We start from the raw sequence: 17,666 nt of genomic DNA on the forward strand, positions 1-17,666 counted from the left end.
TATCTAAGTGCTTGGAAGGTGTTAAATATACAACTTTTTCTATAGGACAATGTAGGGAATCAATGACCGACCTATTCCAAAATATGCTATTTATTGCTCGAGGGGAGAGGCACGGGTTTGGGTGAGGGAGCGGTGGAGGTAGAGGTGTGGCACCGCACTACCCTCAAGTGACCATGTGAAACCAGGCTAATCCTGTTCAGGTGCCCACACTACGCGGAACCGCCGCTTGGCATTACGTTAGGGTGGGGAAAGGAGATTCTATCGCCACTGCTGCGCACGCGCCTTCCTTTGCGCACCTTTCAGCATGCATAAATCGTGCCATAACCGAAAACGCCATTTCGCTGACAACAGACCAACAATCTACCTGTATTTTAGGGAAACTAAATTCCTCGTAAACAGTTTCTCCCCAAAAACTCTGTGTACAATGAGTCTTTCGCTGTGAAAAAGTAGGCCGCATTTTCAAATTTCGGTGTGCAGTGTGAACAGAAAGGAACGTTTTCATTAAAACTGTCTGAAACCGCCATGCTCACTCAGTATCTGCGTGTGGTGGTAGTTTAATTCGCCGTCCTTCCGCTCGTATCATTTCGATACCAACGTGAAGGTCCACTACCCTTTCCTCGATTCAGATCGGTCATTTTACGTTGCGTAAATCTACTGTGACTTTTCAAGATAAAACAAGGATCGCATCTTCAGACACCATCCGATAAGTACTTGCTATTCGTATAGCAGTAAGTCGGTAGGCTGTTAGTATATCTTTTTGGTTGGTCAGTTCAGATATGCTGCGTATAATATTATCAGACTGGTTACGCTAAACAATAGCTGCTGGACGCTTCAGCTGGTTCGCCGATTTTAGGCATTATTCGCAAAGGGCTACATTAACTTTAAAAAATCTTTCCTTCATCGTCCTGAAGTGCTTTTTAAAAGTAAGTTTTGAGTCAATGTTTACTTCTAAATGTGTCAAGTTAGGCTTTCAATTTATTTGGTAATCTCCGATGGGTAAGAATAACACATCCGGAGTCCGTCGTGTAGCTAGCCTACCCATCTTCAGCCCCATATTCTTTAGCCATTCCTTGATCCTTCATACGTCGTCATTACATAACGCTTACAGCAGATCCAGTTTATTGACCACTGCTACCACAACAATATCATTTGAATTGTTGACGATTTGCACGCTCCCGGGGTTTACCCCTGAGAGACCACGCCGTAGGGTTTATATTTTCTTGGTCCCTCATCTGTATCAAAGAAGATTACTCTGTCGCTGAAATACCTACCTTACCTTTATTCATGGCAGGTAAGCACGTGTGCCAAAACTTAGAGGTAGAGGTAGAGGTAGAAGTGGAGGTGGAAAAAGAGGTAGGGGTAGAGATTGAAATAAACCTAAATCTATGGGTAAATTTTGAGGTAGACTGAAGCGAAGACGGCTCCATGCAAAGGGCGTGAGACTACGGGTAAGCGATGGAGAAAGAAAGAATGGTAAAAGGATGGGTGTTGCGAGCAGTAGTCGTAGAATGAATGGCAGAGGTTAACTAAAGGTTGCGGGAGTTTAACAGAAAATGGGGTACAGGGAAAGAGAAGGAGTAAGATATAGGGAGAGGAGTATGGGGAAAAAAGCGCTAGGGAGACAAAAAAATGCGGAGGGATAGAACGAGAGTTGAGAAGGGTGAGAATAAGAGATTGAGGTAAAGAACGAGAGAAACCAAAGGAATGGGACGTTAGGTCGGGTTGAACTGACCCGTCAATTTAAGCCTCACATAGACTTAACTTGTCCATAAGGGCCAGGACTTATGTTATAAAATAAATCCGTCCTATTGGCAAATACTAGAAGTTTTCTTGGATATAGCCTAATTACTGCTTCTAGATCTTCGAGTCTGCCGCGCTTAGAATCTCGAGCCTTGACCTGACGAGTGCAGGACACGAACACAACACGTGCTCAACCGTTTCTTCCTGCATGCCACTCTTCCTATATCTGCTGGACGAGGACTAATTTAAAAGCGTGTGATGCAAGAGCGCAGTGTATAGTTATAATGCCCGTTATGAGCCTCAACTCTTCCCTCTTTAGGTATATGAACTAGTTTGTAATTCTAATATCACTGGCTTCACATATATTGTTAAACATTTTGCAACCCCGCGCTTCTATACACGCCTCTTCTGCTTGATAGATCATATGCAACTCTTGAATGAATTGGAAGAGGGGTAGGGTAGAACTGAGAGAACAGTAGATCCCTGAGCCTAAAAATAGGGAGAGAAAAAGGAAGTGGTATAGGAAAACAGAGAGATAAGTAAGCAATTTTAAATAATTTCGCAGATTTTATTTTCTATGACAACACAGCATAATAAAACATTCCTTTTTGTTGATGACCCTATCTTCCTACATGCATTTATATAAGAACAAAAGTCGTATGTATGTATGTGTGTATGTGCAAATATAAGAGGCTACTGTTCCAGTTCAAATACATTGGCTTGCGGCTAAGTGGCCTCAAAGTTTACATGCACGGCTGTTGACTCCGGCGTGCCCTTTTTTCGTTAAAATTTATTTAAATTATATTCACCACCCACCGCATGCAGTCGTACATTGCATTGTAGCTTTTTTTAATGGATTGGTAAGCTAAGGTTGTTTTATGGCGCCTGTTTTCCATTTTTTATAAGCAAATTTCTTTCCACCAGATTATGGTTAGAATGAAGGCAAAAGGAATAAATTAACAGAATGAGGATATTTGCATTTTGCGGGTACATTTAAACGCACGCAAGTTAAGCTTTAAATATTCAATGGCTTTTATAACTTTTAGTCGATATCCCAAATTTTTCCACGTATTTTTCGAACCAATTTTCGAAAGCTTTTTTTGTGTTAATGTCCTGCTGAGTTATTTTTCTCGGCATGCTTATTTATTTACTTTAAAATTAACATATTTGCAAAGTGGGCATACACACACACACGCACACACTAATTTAAACTTAACATTTACTATGTACACATGTATGAAAATATACCGTTTCAAATATCTTTTGACAAGTGCGTGGTTGGCGGCCACCGTGGTGTGATGGTAGCGTGCTCCGCCTATCACACCGTATGCCCTGGGTTCAACTCCCGGGCAAAGCAACATCAAAATTTTAGAAATAAGATTTTTCAATTAGAAGAAAATTTTTCTAAGCGGGGTCGCCCCTCGGCAGTGTCTGGCAAGCGCTCCGATTGTATTTCTGCCATGAAAAGCTCTCAGTGAAAACTCATCTGCCTTGCAGATGCCGTTCGGAGTCGGCATAAAACATGTAGGTCCCGTCCGGCCAATTTGTAGGGAAAAATCAAGAGGAGCACGACTCAAATTGGAAGAGAAGCTCGGCCTTAGATCTCTTCGGAGGTTATCGCGCCTTACATTTATTTTTATTTTTTAAGTGCGTGTTCAGGGCCGGCTCTACCATATACGCGAACTACTCGACCGCCTAGGGCACCAAGTTCTAAGGGGCACCAAATTCGATAAACACTTTTGTACTAAAAATCATTTTTGCAAAAAAAAAAAAAAAGGAATTTTGTAGGGGCCCTATATTTAGCTTCATCAAAAAAAAATTTTATTTTTACCTTAGTTATATTTTACAACACAACTTGTCTGGTCTCATGCCCAATTTAGTATTTTGTTGACGATACCAATGTCGGTTGCGAGTGAAATTAATCAAAACGTACTTGCGTTCGGCCATGACTCAAGAATGGCTTGTCGGTTTAGTATTGCTATCAATAGAGCAGGAAATTCCGCAAAAATTAGATTTAAGTAAAATTATATCAACTTTCTCTGAGTTGAAGGCGCGGAAAATGAAGTTTTAGTAAACTCTAAGATAATTAAAAATACTTTTGTGTGTTATATTTTCGTCCTTTTGTTGAAAAAAATAAATTTAATATGCAAAAGAAATATTTTTTTGTTTTATTGACACTAAGTTTGAATTTAATATTTCTGATCTCCAATTTCATTCTATAAATACGGGAGAAAGGGGCCGCAAATAATAACTCGCATAGGGCCCCAAATTCTCTTGAGCCGGCCCTGTGTGTATTAAATGTTAGCGTAAGTTTGTGAATTTGCAAATCCTAAATATTTTAGAAGTTCTTCTCATTCATAACACATTTTGGTTAGGTTGTTTGGCCGCATTAGTTTTGTTGTAGTTTGTTATATTTGTGCATCATATTTGTTTGTATATTTTGTGATTCTGCGTAATGTTTCTTAGCTCGTGAGTATGTGAGTATTGTTTTTTTATACCCAGCTGTACTTGATTGGATAAGGGTTGGTTGTACAGGATAAAGGAATAGAGATAGATATTATAACGAATTTACTGCAAATCCTCTTATTTGCAACCTTCTGCTAAGTTGGATAACTAAACTGTTGAATAAATAACTCCAATATTTAATAATGCAAAATGGCCTTTATTAAAGTGCTTCACAATAAATAACTCCACGATTGCTCGACAGATAGCGTGCTTAATCGAAACTGATTATTGCGCCTATACTGTTGGTGCTTTTATACTCTATGATTTCCTCGTTGCATCTTCTAGGCGCTTCCAGAATTTACTTAGTTACTGCCATAAAATTATAACTACAGATGTACGTGTATAGCTTTTCATATGCGCGTGTATTTGTGAGCGACACTTCCACAATTACAATTGCATACTTTTGGGAGCATCTCAGATAAGATATCTGCATGGGTTTGTGCATCTCTTCTCCGCTGCGTGTACATACATATGTGTAGACATAATGATTGATTCGTTTATGTAGATACATAATGATTGATTTATGGATGTGCATACAAGTCACTCTTAGCATCGGCTTAGAGATGACAGTACCCCTTAGTGTTGCTAATATTCGTAACAATATAGACTTCCATGTATCAAATTCGAAAAAAAATTTGATTGAGCCATGTCCGTCCGTCCGTCCGTCTGTCCGTTAACACGATAACTTGAGTAAATATTGAGATATCTTCACCAAATTTCGTACACGAGCTTATCTGGGCCCAGAATAGATTGGTATTGGAAATGAGCGAGATCGGATGATAACCACGCCCACTTTTTATATTTATAACACTTTGGAAAACACATTTAACGTGATTATTTAGTAAATAATACATGCACTGTAAATATAACCATTGTGCGATTAAAGAATAAAGATAAAGATAAAGATAATACAGCTAGAATGTTGGAACTTGACGTGTGGACGGATATTGAGACTATTGATAAAAAAAAAAAAAAAATTTTAAATGGGCGTGGCACCGCCCACTTGTGGTAAAATCAATTTTACAAATATTATTAATCATAAATCAATCATAAATCGTTAAACCTATAGTAACAAAATTCAGCAGAGAGCTTGCTTTTAGTATATGGAATGCTTTGAAGAAAAATTAACGAAATCGGTTAAAGACCACGCCCACTTTTACATAAAAGATTTTTAAGAGGGCGTTGACGAATAAAATAAGCTACATCTTTGCAAAAGAGTGCTTTATATCAATGGTATTTCATTTCCCAAGTGGATTTATAACGATAAATAGGAAAAACTTCAAATTTAAAAAAATTGGCGCGGCACCTCCCCTTTGATGACTAAGCAATATTGTATGTTCCGGGAGCCATAACTCGAAGAAAAATTAACGGATCGTAATAAAATCGGGTGCAAAAATTTTCCCTATAGCAGCAACTATTTCTAAAAAAAAAATGGACGAGATCGGTTAAATACCACGCCCACTTTTATATAAAAGAAAGGGTCCTAGACGAAAATAATAAGCTATATCTTAGCGAAAAGGAGCTTTGTGTCAATAGAATTTTACTTTCTAAATTGAATTATAACATTAAATTGGAAAACTCTAAAATTTTTGAAAATGGGTGTGGCAACGCCCCTTTTATGATTAAGCTATTTTCTATGTTTCGGGAGCCATAACTCGAAGAAAAATTTACAAATCGTAACAAAATTGGGTACACATATTTTCCTTATAGCAGAAAATATTTAGTAAAAATGGATAAGATTGGTTAAGGGCCACTCCCACTTTTATACAAATAACTTTATAAAGGGTCGTAGGCAAAAATAATAAGCTAAATCTTAGCGAAAAATTGTTTTGTACCAATCGTATTTTGTGCCATTATAACAAGAAATGGGAAAAAATTCAAGTCTTGAAAAATAGGCGTGGCACTGCCCCTTTTTTACAATGCATTTCCCAACGCTTCTGGAGCCATAACTCGACGAAAAATTTGGTGCACATGTATGCCTTTTAACAGAAAATATTTTCAGTAAAAATGGACTAAATCGGTTAAATCGCCTTCTTTTATATAAAAGATTTTGTAAAAGTGCGTAAATGCAGATAATAATCTATTTCTAGTAAAAGTTGTAAAATTTCGTTAATAACCCTGCCCTTTTTATAGTTTTTTTGTATATACTTGTAAACAGTAGGAAAATTCCCATATCTGAAGGAAAACTGCTTTATTACCCGCTCAAGGTCATTGGTGTTAGCCTCCGTATCCTTTCTGCTTCTTTTAAACGAAAATTAGTTGAGAATAGAACCATATGTATATGTATTATTGCGCAGCCTTGTAACACTATTAAGCACACAAAACAAACAACAGCATTTCAAGTGTACAGCTGGGTATGTAATGTTCGGTTTTCACCGAACTTAGACTTCCGTACTTGTTAATTTTCCACTTTTGAATTCCTATTACCATGCAAAGGTATCTCAAATATGATTGCTTTATGATCTAGATTTATTTGCTTTGATTTTTCATTTTGGTGTGTTTTGAGAAAATATTCAAATTAGGAATTCCTCTTTGCATTGGTTTCGGTCTAAAAAGCACTATCAAAGTTTCCTACACGTTTTTAAATTTGCTTATTTGTTAGATTAAGGATTTATTAAACGTTCTCGTCAATGAAAAGGGGAATCAAATGGATTATGTAACGAAAAACTGAAACGTGCTAGTTTTCCACGCGAACAATGAACTGTGCAAGTCTTCCATGGGACCGGCGATATAAAATTGTGACGAATATTAGCAACACTAAGGGATAATATCATCTCTAAGCAGATATTAAGCATTGACTTGTATGCACATCAACAAATCAATCATTATGTCTACCCATATGTCCATACAATCAGCAGAGAGTAACGCACAAACACATGCATATATCTGAGATACTCCCAAAAGTATGCAATCATTTGTGCAAGTATCACTCACATATACACGAGCATGGGCTATGCGAGAAGCTATAAAATCATGCATCTGTAGTTATAGTTGAGAAATTTATAGCTTGTAAACGAGAAGTAAATTCTAGAAATAGAAACGCCTAGAAGTATGCGAACGAGAAATCACAGAGTACAAAAGGAGGTTAAGCTGAGAATCAGAATGAGTTTGATTTAAGCACGCTATCTGTCGAGAAGTAGTAGTATTGTGAAGACCTTGAATAAAGGCCATTTTGCATTATTGAATAGTGGCTTTATTTATTCAACAGTTTAGTGATTCGAACGTTAGAAGAAGGTTGCAAATAAGAGGAATTTCACTAAACTCGTTACAATATTCTCATAAGAAACTTAAACCAATAAATATTAGTCTATTTCAAAAATTCAGCTATGCTTTGATTCCTCGGTCAGTCAATTTCAATTTATTTTTTCTGAGATTTTGAATGATACATTTTCTTCGTGTTTAAAAAGTGTTTCGCACCCGCCTCTCACAGCCTCCCCTTTCTCTTATTTTTCTTCACCCTTTCCTGTCTCTCCTCCCCCTCCCTTTTTCAACTCCCACCCTCACTCCCTCTCACTTCCAATACTACTACCACTTCAACTACCAGTAGCAGTAACAAAATCACTACCACTTCACCTACCTCGACCACGGCCACTCCACAACGCAGCTTCCACCTCTTGAATTAGTGACAAAAAAGGATGCTGTAACCATAGTTTTACCTATAAGGGAAACCGGAATTAGGATAAAGCGAATAAGTGTATTGGAACGATCTTGGTAAAATATTGTTTAAAGACAAACTGGTTTCGGCGCTGTGCCATCTTCAGTGCCATTTTTCTTTCCCTATTGCTTCTAATGCTGCTATTTTAGACACTAAAGCCCTGCTTTCAGTATCAATGCTTGCAAACTATTGCACCACTGGCGAAATGCTTGATAGGAACAACAGATTATACTTTCCTACACCTCTATCATCCCAATAGACAAAACACCCTTAAGATAATAGAGAAGAGGGTACATTTTGAACGTACCGGTTTCCCTACTATTGTAGCAAATATCAAGGAGAGTTGTTAGCAATCAGGTGCCATTAATTACTTAACTTCTATGCTCAATGACAGAAGACAAGTTCATATTTTCTCAAACATTCATAAAGGTCTTTGGCTTATCTTATGAGTCAACTTGTACGCCCCGCTAAATAGTTGATCAAGCGCCCATTCAGGCGTTCTATATGTATCCTGGAGAGAGCAGGGTACCTGCAAAGAACGCGCTTTCCATCTCCTCTTCGTCCTACGGCTCGAGGAGCATAACTCGGTTCTAATTTATGTGGCGCTTTCTTGATGCAAATAGAAGGGAAACAGCAACTGAAGCAGGGGCCTATGTCACTCGAATTGTTTAGCTTAACAACTCTTAAAAGGAGATAGGATTAAGATTATTTAGAAACATAACTCGGTTCTTCCATATGTGGTGCTTTCTTGGTGAAAACAGAATCGAATCGGCAGTTGAAGGAGGGGCACCACTGTGGCCTAGGCCCATATATTTTTGTCGTGGGATCCATTACAACCCTCGATGAAGTGTTACCGCCCTGGAGAGGTTGATTGCTGATTTCTCATTAGAGTAAATTGGCACAGATGGGGGGATTGTTAGATAACAGCCTCTATGATGGTTGTTATTTTCGGTTTAATGATGCTACAGTGGCAACCTCAATCCTGCATATATATGAAATTCTAAGGATGAACTTAAAGTTTAGAGAGATGGACTCGTTTCCAGAATTCTTCCATGATAGCATTCAATCCAATTGCATTACTACTGGCTTGGAATGTACCATACAGACCTTGCGAGAGGTGATTGTGCATATACACCAAATTTTATTAAGGGCTGATGTAGACGCATAGAGTTCAGTTATAGCCTTTCTGGTTCTCTTCTTCTTGACATATTTGTGCCAGTTAAGTTGTGTCTAAGATAACACCACTGAAAATTTGATCATCACTTCATTTTAGAACGGTGGCCTGAATGATGGTATTTTATAGCGTCTGACGAATAGAACAATTTCAGTCTTCGCTGAATTCAACTAGGGCCGCCGCTCTTTACAGCTTTTATCCCTGCTTCCGTTGCTAGATATTCTTACAAAACACTGTTTAATTGACACTTCCGCCGTCAAGATAACGCATATTGCCGAGGCATTCAGTTTTAAGCATTTAGGAAGCCTCTTTTTTTGTGGATCGCAGTTTTGTCGTTCAGAATGAACTATAACAGAACTCGAGGCTTCGTTCTCAAAATTTTCTACATATAGCTCGACGCCGAACAACGAATGGGAATGAGTAGTACGAATGATATGTTGGGGATGTAAAATGCTGTGATTCATTAAAGTTTTATGTTTGAAATTTCGCTATATGTTACTGTAAATAGCCACATTCTTTGTAAATATCATTGTTTAATTTCATTAAGTTAAAATCTGTATCATGAAACATTCATTAACACACACAAAACAATTATACTAATACTTTTCCTGTTCTGGTTTTAAATTATAAACTTCTGTTTCAGTCACTTAAAACCTTACGCTTAAAGAACCCTTTTAAATTAGTTTTTATAAGTAGCTCATTTATTACAGCTTAATATGTTAATTACAAGCGATGCTTGCAAAGCTTCAGAAGCTTTTTAATTTTGAGAACTTTTGAGAAATTAAAAGCTCGCATTCAATATTTTAATCAATACACTTTATTAACTATTAGCTGGCTCTAGCTCATAAAGAGTAAAAAACACAAGTTTTTTATGTTCTTCCCAATATATTTCGGTTACGCATCGGTAACCGTTCTCAAGGTAAATTCCTGTATGTAAATGTTTATAATTGTTTATGTTAAGTTTTGTATGTAATTTTTAAGTGAGATTTATTTATAATATAATTGCAGTTGCCCTTTAGAACGGTTATCGATGCGCAACATATATATATTCGAAAGAACATAAAAACGAGTGTTTTTACTCCTTATGACGTGGAGCCAGCTAATAGTTAATAAATATAATTGAAACCAAAAGTCGCAAAAACAATAATATTAATCAATACACTTTAAAAGCTCTTTAAAAGCTTCGCTTGTAGTTAGCTTTTAGTTTTGTAATTTTTTTCGAAAAATTTGTTTTCTTTGCGCTTGCATGTTTATAGTATTTATTTCAGAGATCGGGATAAAATTGGTAAGCCACTGAATACGAAGATGCCATCTGCGCCGACACACACGGCCGAGGAGGCTCGCCTGTTGGGGTAAGCGCGTTAAATAATATAAAAACTTGTACATAATCGTAATCGTTAGTAGCTGTCATTTCAAAGGAAAAACGAAAAACATTTTACGAATAAAAAAATCAAAAAAGCTTGTTAATTACAAAAAAAAAAAAAAAAAAAAAAAATACGAAAATAGCTAGCGTTGAAACATCATGTGATCCCCAGGAAAATTGTGTGTTTGATCTTTTCATTTTATTTGTAAACTAAGTAAATACAAGCGATTTTAACAACTCAATAGTTTTATGTTTTTTGAGCTTTTAGAGCTTTCTCGAAAAAGCTTTAGGTTTATTTTATTGTTAAATAAGTATACTCATAACTATTAAATCTTATTTTTGTTTTACCGTTATTTTAATATTAATTAGCTTAGTCTATTATTAAATATTTTTATTATTTCTTAGCTTAGCTACGTTTTGTTTTAATAAAATTAGCTTGACGTTAGCTTTTGAACGCATTTTAAATTTATAGAATTTAATATTAGTGTTTAAAATATAGTCTAATTTTAATTAATTTTTGAACATCTGACACATTGTCGCTTAGTTGCCTTGAGAATCATCATTAGTTTATAGATGTAAACCATAAGTTGAATAAAAAGTGCTTTTGAAGAATGTATTTATTAGAAAATCACTTTTAGAAAAATTGTAAAAAGATATTGTATTTAAATACTGGAATATGTATGTATATATACAGGGTGTTCGAAAAATATGAAAACAACAAAGAAAGCTTCGCAGAAACTTTTCACTATAACGGATTTTTCCGGCTGATATTGGCTTGAACCTCCCCATGAAAACTACGAGCAGTCAGAGCGATCGCGATCGAAAACAACATTTTCAAATTGTTTTCGTTCTTTAATTTTGTTTTAATATTTCATACCAATTTCACACAGAAACTTAATAGAATCGCAACTTTGTTTAATGAAATTATAAAGTTTTCCTTTTCACACAGAGCCACTTGTTTCATTAACGATCATCTGCCAGCAGCCCTAAAAAATTATTAGGCTGTTTACAAAAAATGATTAAAATGAATAGCAGCCGATTACTCCTTAATTTTAAAGACAGGCAAAATAAAATGCACTGGCAACTATTCATAGATGTTGCACCTAACCAAATGTACTCCAGGTGTTTAAAAAGGCACATTGAAAGAAATGGTGCTAGTAAAATCAACAAATCGGTTCTGTTGTTCTTGACTTAACGGAGATTCGGTGAATTTGATCAAATTATGGTTAATTCGACCGAGTTCTCTGTCAAGCGAACAAATTAGTTTAGTCATTTCAACAGAAGAGAAATTGTCGCTCTTAAGTTAACAAAATTCTGTAAAATTGACAGATTCCTAATCAATCTAACTGATTTTTTTGTAACCACAACTGATATCACTGGTCGTTTCAACAGCGATCAACAGTCAATACATGAGCAAATTTCAAAGAGAGTTTTACGCTCACTGCGCTCTCTACTTTGTACTTATGTATGCTGTGTACTATATGTATGCACGTATTTACTTATGTATATGGCGTGCGCCGTGGTGCGATGGTAGCGTGCTCCGACTACCGCACCGAAGACCCTGGATTCACACCCCGGGCAAAGCAACATAAAAGTTTAAGAAATAAGGTTTTTCAATTAGAAGAAAATTTTCCTAAGCGGGGTCGCCCCTCGGCACTGTTCGGAAAGCACTCCGAGTGTATTTCTGCCATGAAAAGATCTCAGTGAAAACTCATCTGCCTTGTTAATGCCGCAACAATAGGTACTTTCGTACAAAGCTGTCACAACAACTTTTTTTGTTCATTTCACTACTAAAACGGTCAATTGCGAATCAACGATTTGTGCGCAGTTGATTCAACATCTTGTTGCGATGGATAAAAATTGGCAGAAATTTCGGTTGAATTGACCCGTATTTCGGTTGATTATACCAGTCTTTTTCTTTCAGTGCATGACATATCTTGCTGCAAATGTGTTTTTCCATTTTTCGTAAATCATTGAAAATCATTTATTTTTAATTGTCATTTGTAACAGTGACAATGAAATCCGAAACGTTAAGCAATACCGTCTAGATTTTTGACGCCAATAGGTATTCAATAAACCAATAATGAGATAATTAAGAATTCATATTTTATACGGACGATTGAGCTCAATAAGAACTTTAATGTAGAAAACTTGACTAAGTATTTCATTAACACTCTGTGTAAAATTGGCATTGTGTCGATCAATCAATGAGTAAGAATATGCAAACCAATCTTGAAAATGCTTCGACTAATTGATCTGCAGATGCTTCGCGTACCCAGTTCACCTTTCAATATTTGAGCATGTTTAGACTTTACTGTCTTTACCAGTTTCTAGCAAAGCCATTCCTTAATGCTTATTTCCAAACACTTGCAGAACCACCAAGTGAAGGACGACGTTAAGCAATGCTTGAGGTACGTTCCTAACTACACCAAATATTTCCAAGTGTTTTTGCACCTTCTGAACCTTTAGTTAATTGTGATCTATCTCGGGTGTGCTCTACCTAAGACTGCAATGCACATACCATGGATAATTTAGAGCACGGTGTCTAATTCCGCGCGAATGTCCTTTTTTAGATAAAAAAACGTTGATAGATCTTTCTTTTCTTCTCCCTTCCTCGACATTTTTTTCTTGCTTAATCTGCAGTCGCTAATAATGCCGAAATATTTGAATTCAGAAGATAGTTTCGAATTAACCTGTAGCCCATTGATTTTGGTTTAAATATGACTAAGTCGTTAGACTAAATAACTGTCTTTTTGCTTTGAAGTTTTCCAGGCTTTCGTTGAATAGCAGTATCCAAAAGGAGAGGTGACAGTGCGTCCCCGTCAGGGATGCTTTTGGCGCTAAATTCGATATACGGCGCCCACATCTTAAGTTTCGTGGACTACTTCTTCGTTCTACTTCTAACGATAGAACTAATTTGTGCTCTTATATATGCTTGGCTACAATGCCGTGTCCTGCACATATTCTTCTTTCTGGTATGGTGTTGAAATCGTCAATCCAGCAAAAGACAACGATATTGGAACACAATCAATCCAGTTGTAGACGCGAGATGGTTGATCTTCAATTCAATCAGCAACACGCATTTCACTTTTTCAAATATTTTTCTGATCATCACGCCTCGCCCTTGTTACGCATGTTTTGTCTGTAAATGTGTCCTTGCATTTGATGGATCTTTCGAGTTTACCATAGTTTTTTAACACCCTGTATGTATTAAGTTCATAATGACATATAGAAAGTAGTATGCAAAAATTAGATAGACATTCAAAGAAATAAAAAAAAATATATATAATATATACAAACTTCATTATTTCCTTTAGAACAACACGCATACCAACAAAAGCTCAAACTAATCATATTTTACTCCTAGTTCACTTTTAAGTGTACTAAGCCACTAAATATATAGCAAACAATTTAATATACACAATTCTCTAGTTAAGTATATACAGCAGCGAACAAAAAAATAGCAGTGGGAATTTTTTTCAAAATACGTTTATTAATTTTTGTTTTTACTTACTATATTTTAGAATAACTAAAATTTTTGGTTGAGCTCAGGGCTGAATTTTCTTAAATAAAACACTTGGATGTGTATTTTATTTTCGTTTTTATTTTTCAATATTTCGACTTCACAACACATCCAAGTGTTTTATTTAGGAAAAGCCGGCCATGAGATCAACCAAAAATTTTAGTTATTCTAAATACTAACGGCCAAAAATGAGATAAATTACGCTATTTTAAATAAAAGCTTCAATGAATTTGGTAGCTGAAACTATGAAAACTAATCGCAAAAAGTTCTTGAAAAAACTCGAAAATTTGAGAAAATTTTTAAATGTTTTAAAATTTTTTTATCGGGAGTTCTCTGCTTTTTTTTTGATTTTGCAGTTTTGTAGCCCAATAAATTTAAGTCTAACAAAGCACAAAACTCAAAATTTTTATTGGTTTTTGGCAAAATTCTTTTTAAAGGTGTCTTATATTTTCTTCCATTAAAAAAAATTTTTTAATTTTATATGTAGGAAAATCTTAAACAAGCTTTCGGGACAAACATTGTCAAAAAACAATGCCAATTTTGAAAGACCTACAATTCGGATGTCATGGCCAATAATCACCTAAGTCCCGTCCTATCTTTTTAAAGAGGACTTAGGCGATTATTGCTTGTGACCACAGAGTTTGTACTTTGTGGGACTAAAATAGATTGGGTTATAAAACTGCATACCCAGAAGAGTTCAGAAAACTTTAAATAAATAATTCAGAATTTTCGTAAATTTTCGAATTTTTTAGAAAGCTCTTTTTGATATTGATTTGCACAGTTGCAATAAGTAAATTCATAGAGGTTTATTCCAAAATTTACGAAATTTGATAAAAAGTTGCCACTGTTCGCTGCTGTATATTAAGTTAGGGTTGATTTCTTTAGTAATAACGCTATAAATCCTCAGTACTTAATCAAGTTTTATATATTTAATTTTTCTCATTAGCACCATGCCCATCGATCCCATGGACGATATTGAATTGCGTTCCGTGCAATTGCAATTCCCGCATGCACGTGGCTCTATATTGGAGGCATGCGATCAGCGTCGTGTGCCCACTGATAAAGGTGATGTACATGTGGCTATACAGGGTGATACATCAAAGCCAGCTATATTAACTTATCACGATTTGGGATTGAATTGTGAGTATGACAATTTTTGTTTGAAAAATTTATTGATTATTGATTTTATAGAATAGGGACATCCAAAAAACTAAAAACTCATTATTTTTTTCAGATGTCACTAGCTTTGCTGGATTCTTTAATTTCCCTTCAATGCGTGGACTGCTCGAGCATTTCTGCGTTTATCACGTTACGGCGCCTGGACAAGAGGAAGGTGCTCCAACGTTGCCAGAAGAGTAAATACAATTAGTATATCTATTTATATTTTTTATTGATGATATGTGCGTATTAGAGCGCCCCCAAAATGGAGAAGATGAAATTTTTTAAGTTAAAAAAAAAGAACACCCTGCTGCGAACAAAATATAGCAGGGGAAATTTTATCCTCGGTTACATTCTTATTCCCGGCCAAGCTATAAGTCTCAAGTAGGGCGGTCGTGGAATGGCTTAAAATAATATTCGATGGGTGCATAAGACTGAATCATGTACCACACTCTTGGAGAACTGCTCGTGTAGCTTTTCTACCAAAGGCGGGGAAGATCGGTCACGTGTATCCCAAAGACTATAGACCCATTAGCTTAACATCATTTCTGCTCAAAACATTTGAGAGGCTGATAGATGTGTACATAAAGTCCAACGTGGATGAAAAGCTGCTCTCCACAACACAGCATGCGTACACCAAAGGCAAGTCGGTAGACACCGCATTGCATAGGGCGGTAATAAGCATAGAGAAATCACTGGAATATAAGGAGTATGCTCTAGGAGTCTTCTTGGACATTGTCGGGGCTTTCAATAATGTTGCAAAATAGGCGATTATGGATGGTCTTAATTACATTAAAGTACATCCTGCCTTAATCAGATGGATCAGCTGCATGTTAAATTGCAGAAAGATTATATCACAATGGGGATTGTATGAGGCCACGAAATCAGTGGACAGGCGCACGCCGCAGGGAGGGGTGCTATCACCTCTGCTGTGGACGCTGGTCATAAACCAGGAAATTCGATGAGGGACCCGTAAAACTTACGTCTTACGCAGATGACGTTGCAATTGTCATAAGTGGAAAGTGCCTTCCAACGATTAGTCCTTTGATGGATCCGGCGCTTCGGGATATTCATACCTGGGCATCTAATGTCGGGTTGAAAGTCAATGCGGAGAAGACGGATATGGTCTTTTTTACAAAGAGGTACAAGGTCCCAAATTGGACCAGGCCTAAGTTAGGAGGGGTGACCTTACAGGAGAAACCTTGCACAAAATATCTAGGAATCATCCTAGATAGTAAGCTGTCATGGAAGTTCAATGTGGAGGAGAGGGTCAAGAAGGCCTCAACGGCACTCTATGCATGTAAAAGAATGCTGGGGTGTACGTGGGGCCTATCGCCCTCTCTTTCTCATTGGGTTTTTACAGCGATTGTAAGCCCTATTCTATACTATGGAGTTCTTGTTTGGTGGAAAGCCACACAAAAAACAACATACCTCAAAAAATTAGAGGCGCTATGCAGACTATTGTGTTAACTTTTATATTGACAGTCAAGCAGCAATTAAGGCAATAATCTCGCATAGCACAGCATCTAAATGCGTGTTAGAGTGTTAGCAGTCTCTGCAGAGAATCGGGACAGGGAGAAGCATACATCTATATTGGGTCCCAGGGCATAAGGGAATAGATGGGAATGAAAAAGCGGACGAACTAGCTAAAAAGGGCGCATCCCTTGAAGCTTGCTCCGTAGATGTCCCAATTATATTGGGCGAGATTAAGCGAAGTCGAGAGGTTCACATAATCGACCAAGCGAGAAAGGAGTGGGTTCAAGCGCGGGGCTGTAAAGTGTCGAAGATTACGTGTAGGTCTTACAACCTTAGACTAACACAGTTGCTTCTATCATTAAAAAGAGAGGACTGTAGACTCATGACGGGTATTCTGACTGGACACTGCCTTCTGGTGTCACATGCCTTTAAATTAGGCTTGGTAAGTGATAGCAGATGTAGGAAGTGCGGGTTGGAGGAGGAAACGATCGAGCACGTTCTGTGCTCGTGCCCTGCACTTGCCAGGCTAAGACTCCAGCTATTAGGAGCGATACAGCTGTCAGATCTAGAAGCAGCAAGTGGCTTAAGTCCTAGGAAGCTTCTAGTATTTGCCAAGAGGACGGAGTTATTTTATAACAAAGGTCCTGGTTTTTGATAGGGTTTTTCAGTTTGGTCGTTAAAACAAACTTCTGGTAACACTACGGACTCAATCAGTCTATGTGAGGTCCTCATGGACTGGCCAGTTCAACCTAACCTAACCTACATTCTTTTTTTATTTTGGATTTTTTAATAAAACGCTCCTATGAAGTTTGTAAGAGAAACTGTGCAAAACAATCTCAAAAACGTTTTCGAAAAAATTTGAAAAATACAAAAAATTAAAGAAAAATTATGAATTTTTAAATTGAAATTCTCTGATTTTTTTTTGAGCTTGCAGTTTTGTAGCCCAATCAATTTAATCTGGGAAAGTGCATGTTAGAGGTCTTTAAAAACTCGCATTGCTTTTTGAAGTGTGATCTAAATTTTTTTTCTATCAGAAAAAAATTGATTTGGTTAAAAACTGTATATAAAAAGA

At 36.7% G+C, this 17,666-nt stretch overlaps 1 protein-coding gene across 12 annotated transcripts in view; it reads left to right on the forward strand.

Moving 5' to 3' along the window:
• MESK2 (misexpression suppressor of KSR 2) overlaps positions 1-17,666 on the forward strand; it is a 149,595-nt gene that overhangs the window by 105,197 nt on the left and 26,732 nt on the right. For 8 of the 12 annotated variants that reach the window (XM_067774994.1, XM_067774991.1, XM_067774989.1 and 5 more), the window contains 3 exons: positions 10,331-10,426; positions 14,907-15,100; positions 15,195-15,315. In XM_067774994.1, coding sequence (XP_067631095.1) covers positions 10,380-10,426; positions 14,907-15,100; positions 15,195-15,315 — 362 coding nt within the window. In that variant the 5' untranslated portion in view covers positions 10,331-10,379. The remainder of the gene's footprint in view (positions 1-10,330; positions 10,427-14,906; positions 15,101-15,194; positions 15,316-17,666) is intronic. The other 4 variants (XM_067774993.1, XM_067774992.1, XM_067774997.1 and 1 more) reach the window with 2 other exon arrangements.

This window comes from Eurosta solidaginis, chromosome 3 (genome assembly GCF_040869045.1).
Source record: "Eurosta solidaginis isolate ZX-2024a chromosome 3, ASM4086904v1, whole genome shotgun sequence".
NCBI classification, from domain to species: domain Eukaryota; kingdom Metazoa; phylum Arthropoda; class Insecta; order Diptera; family Tephritidae; genus Eurosta; species Eurosta solidaginis.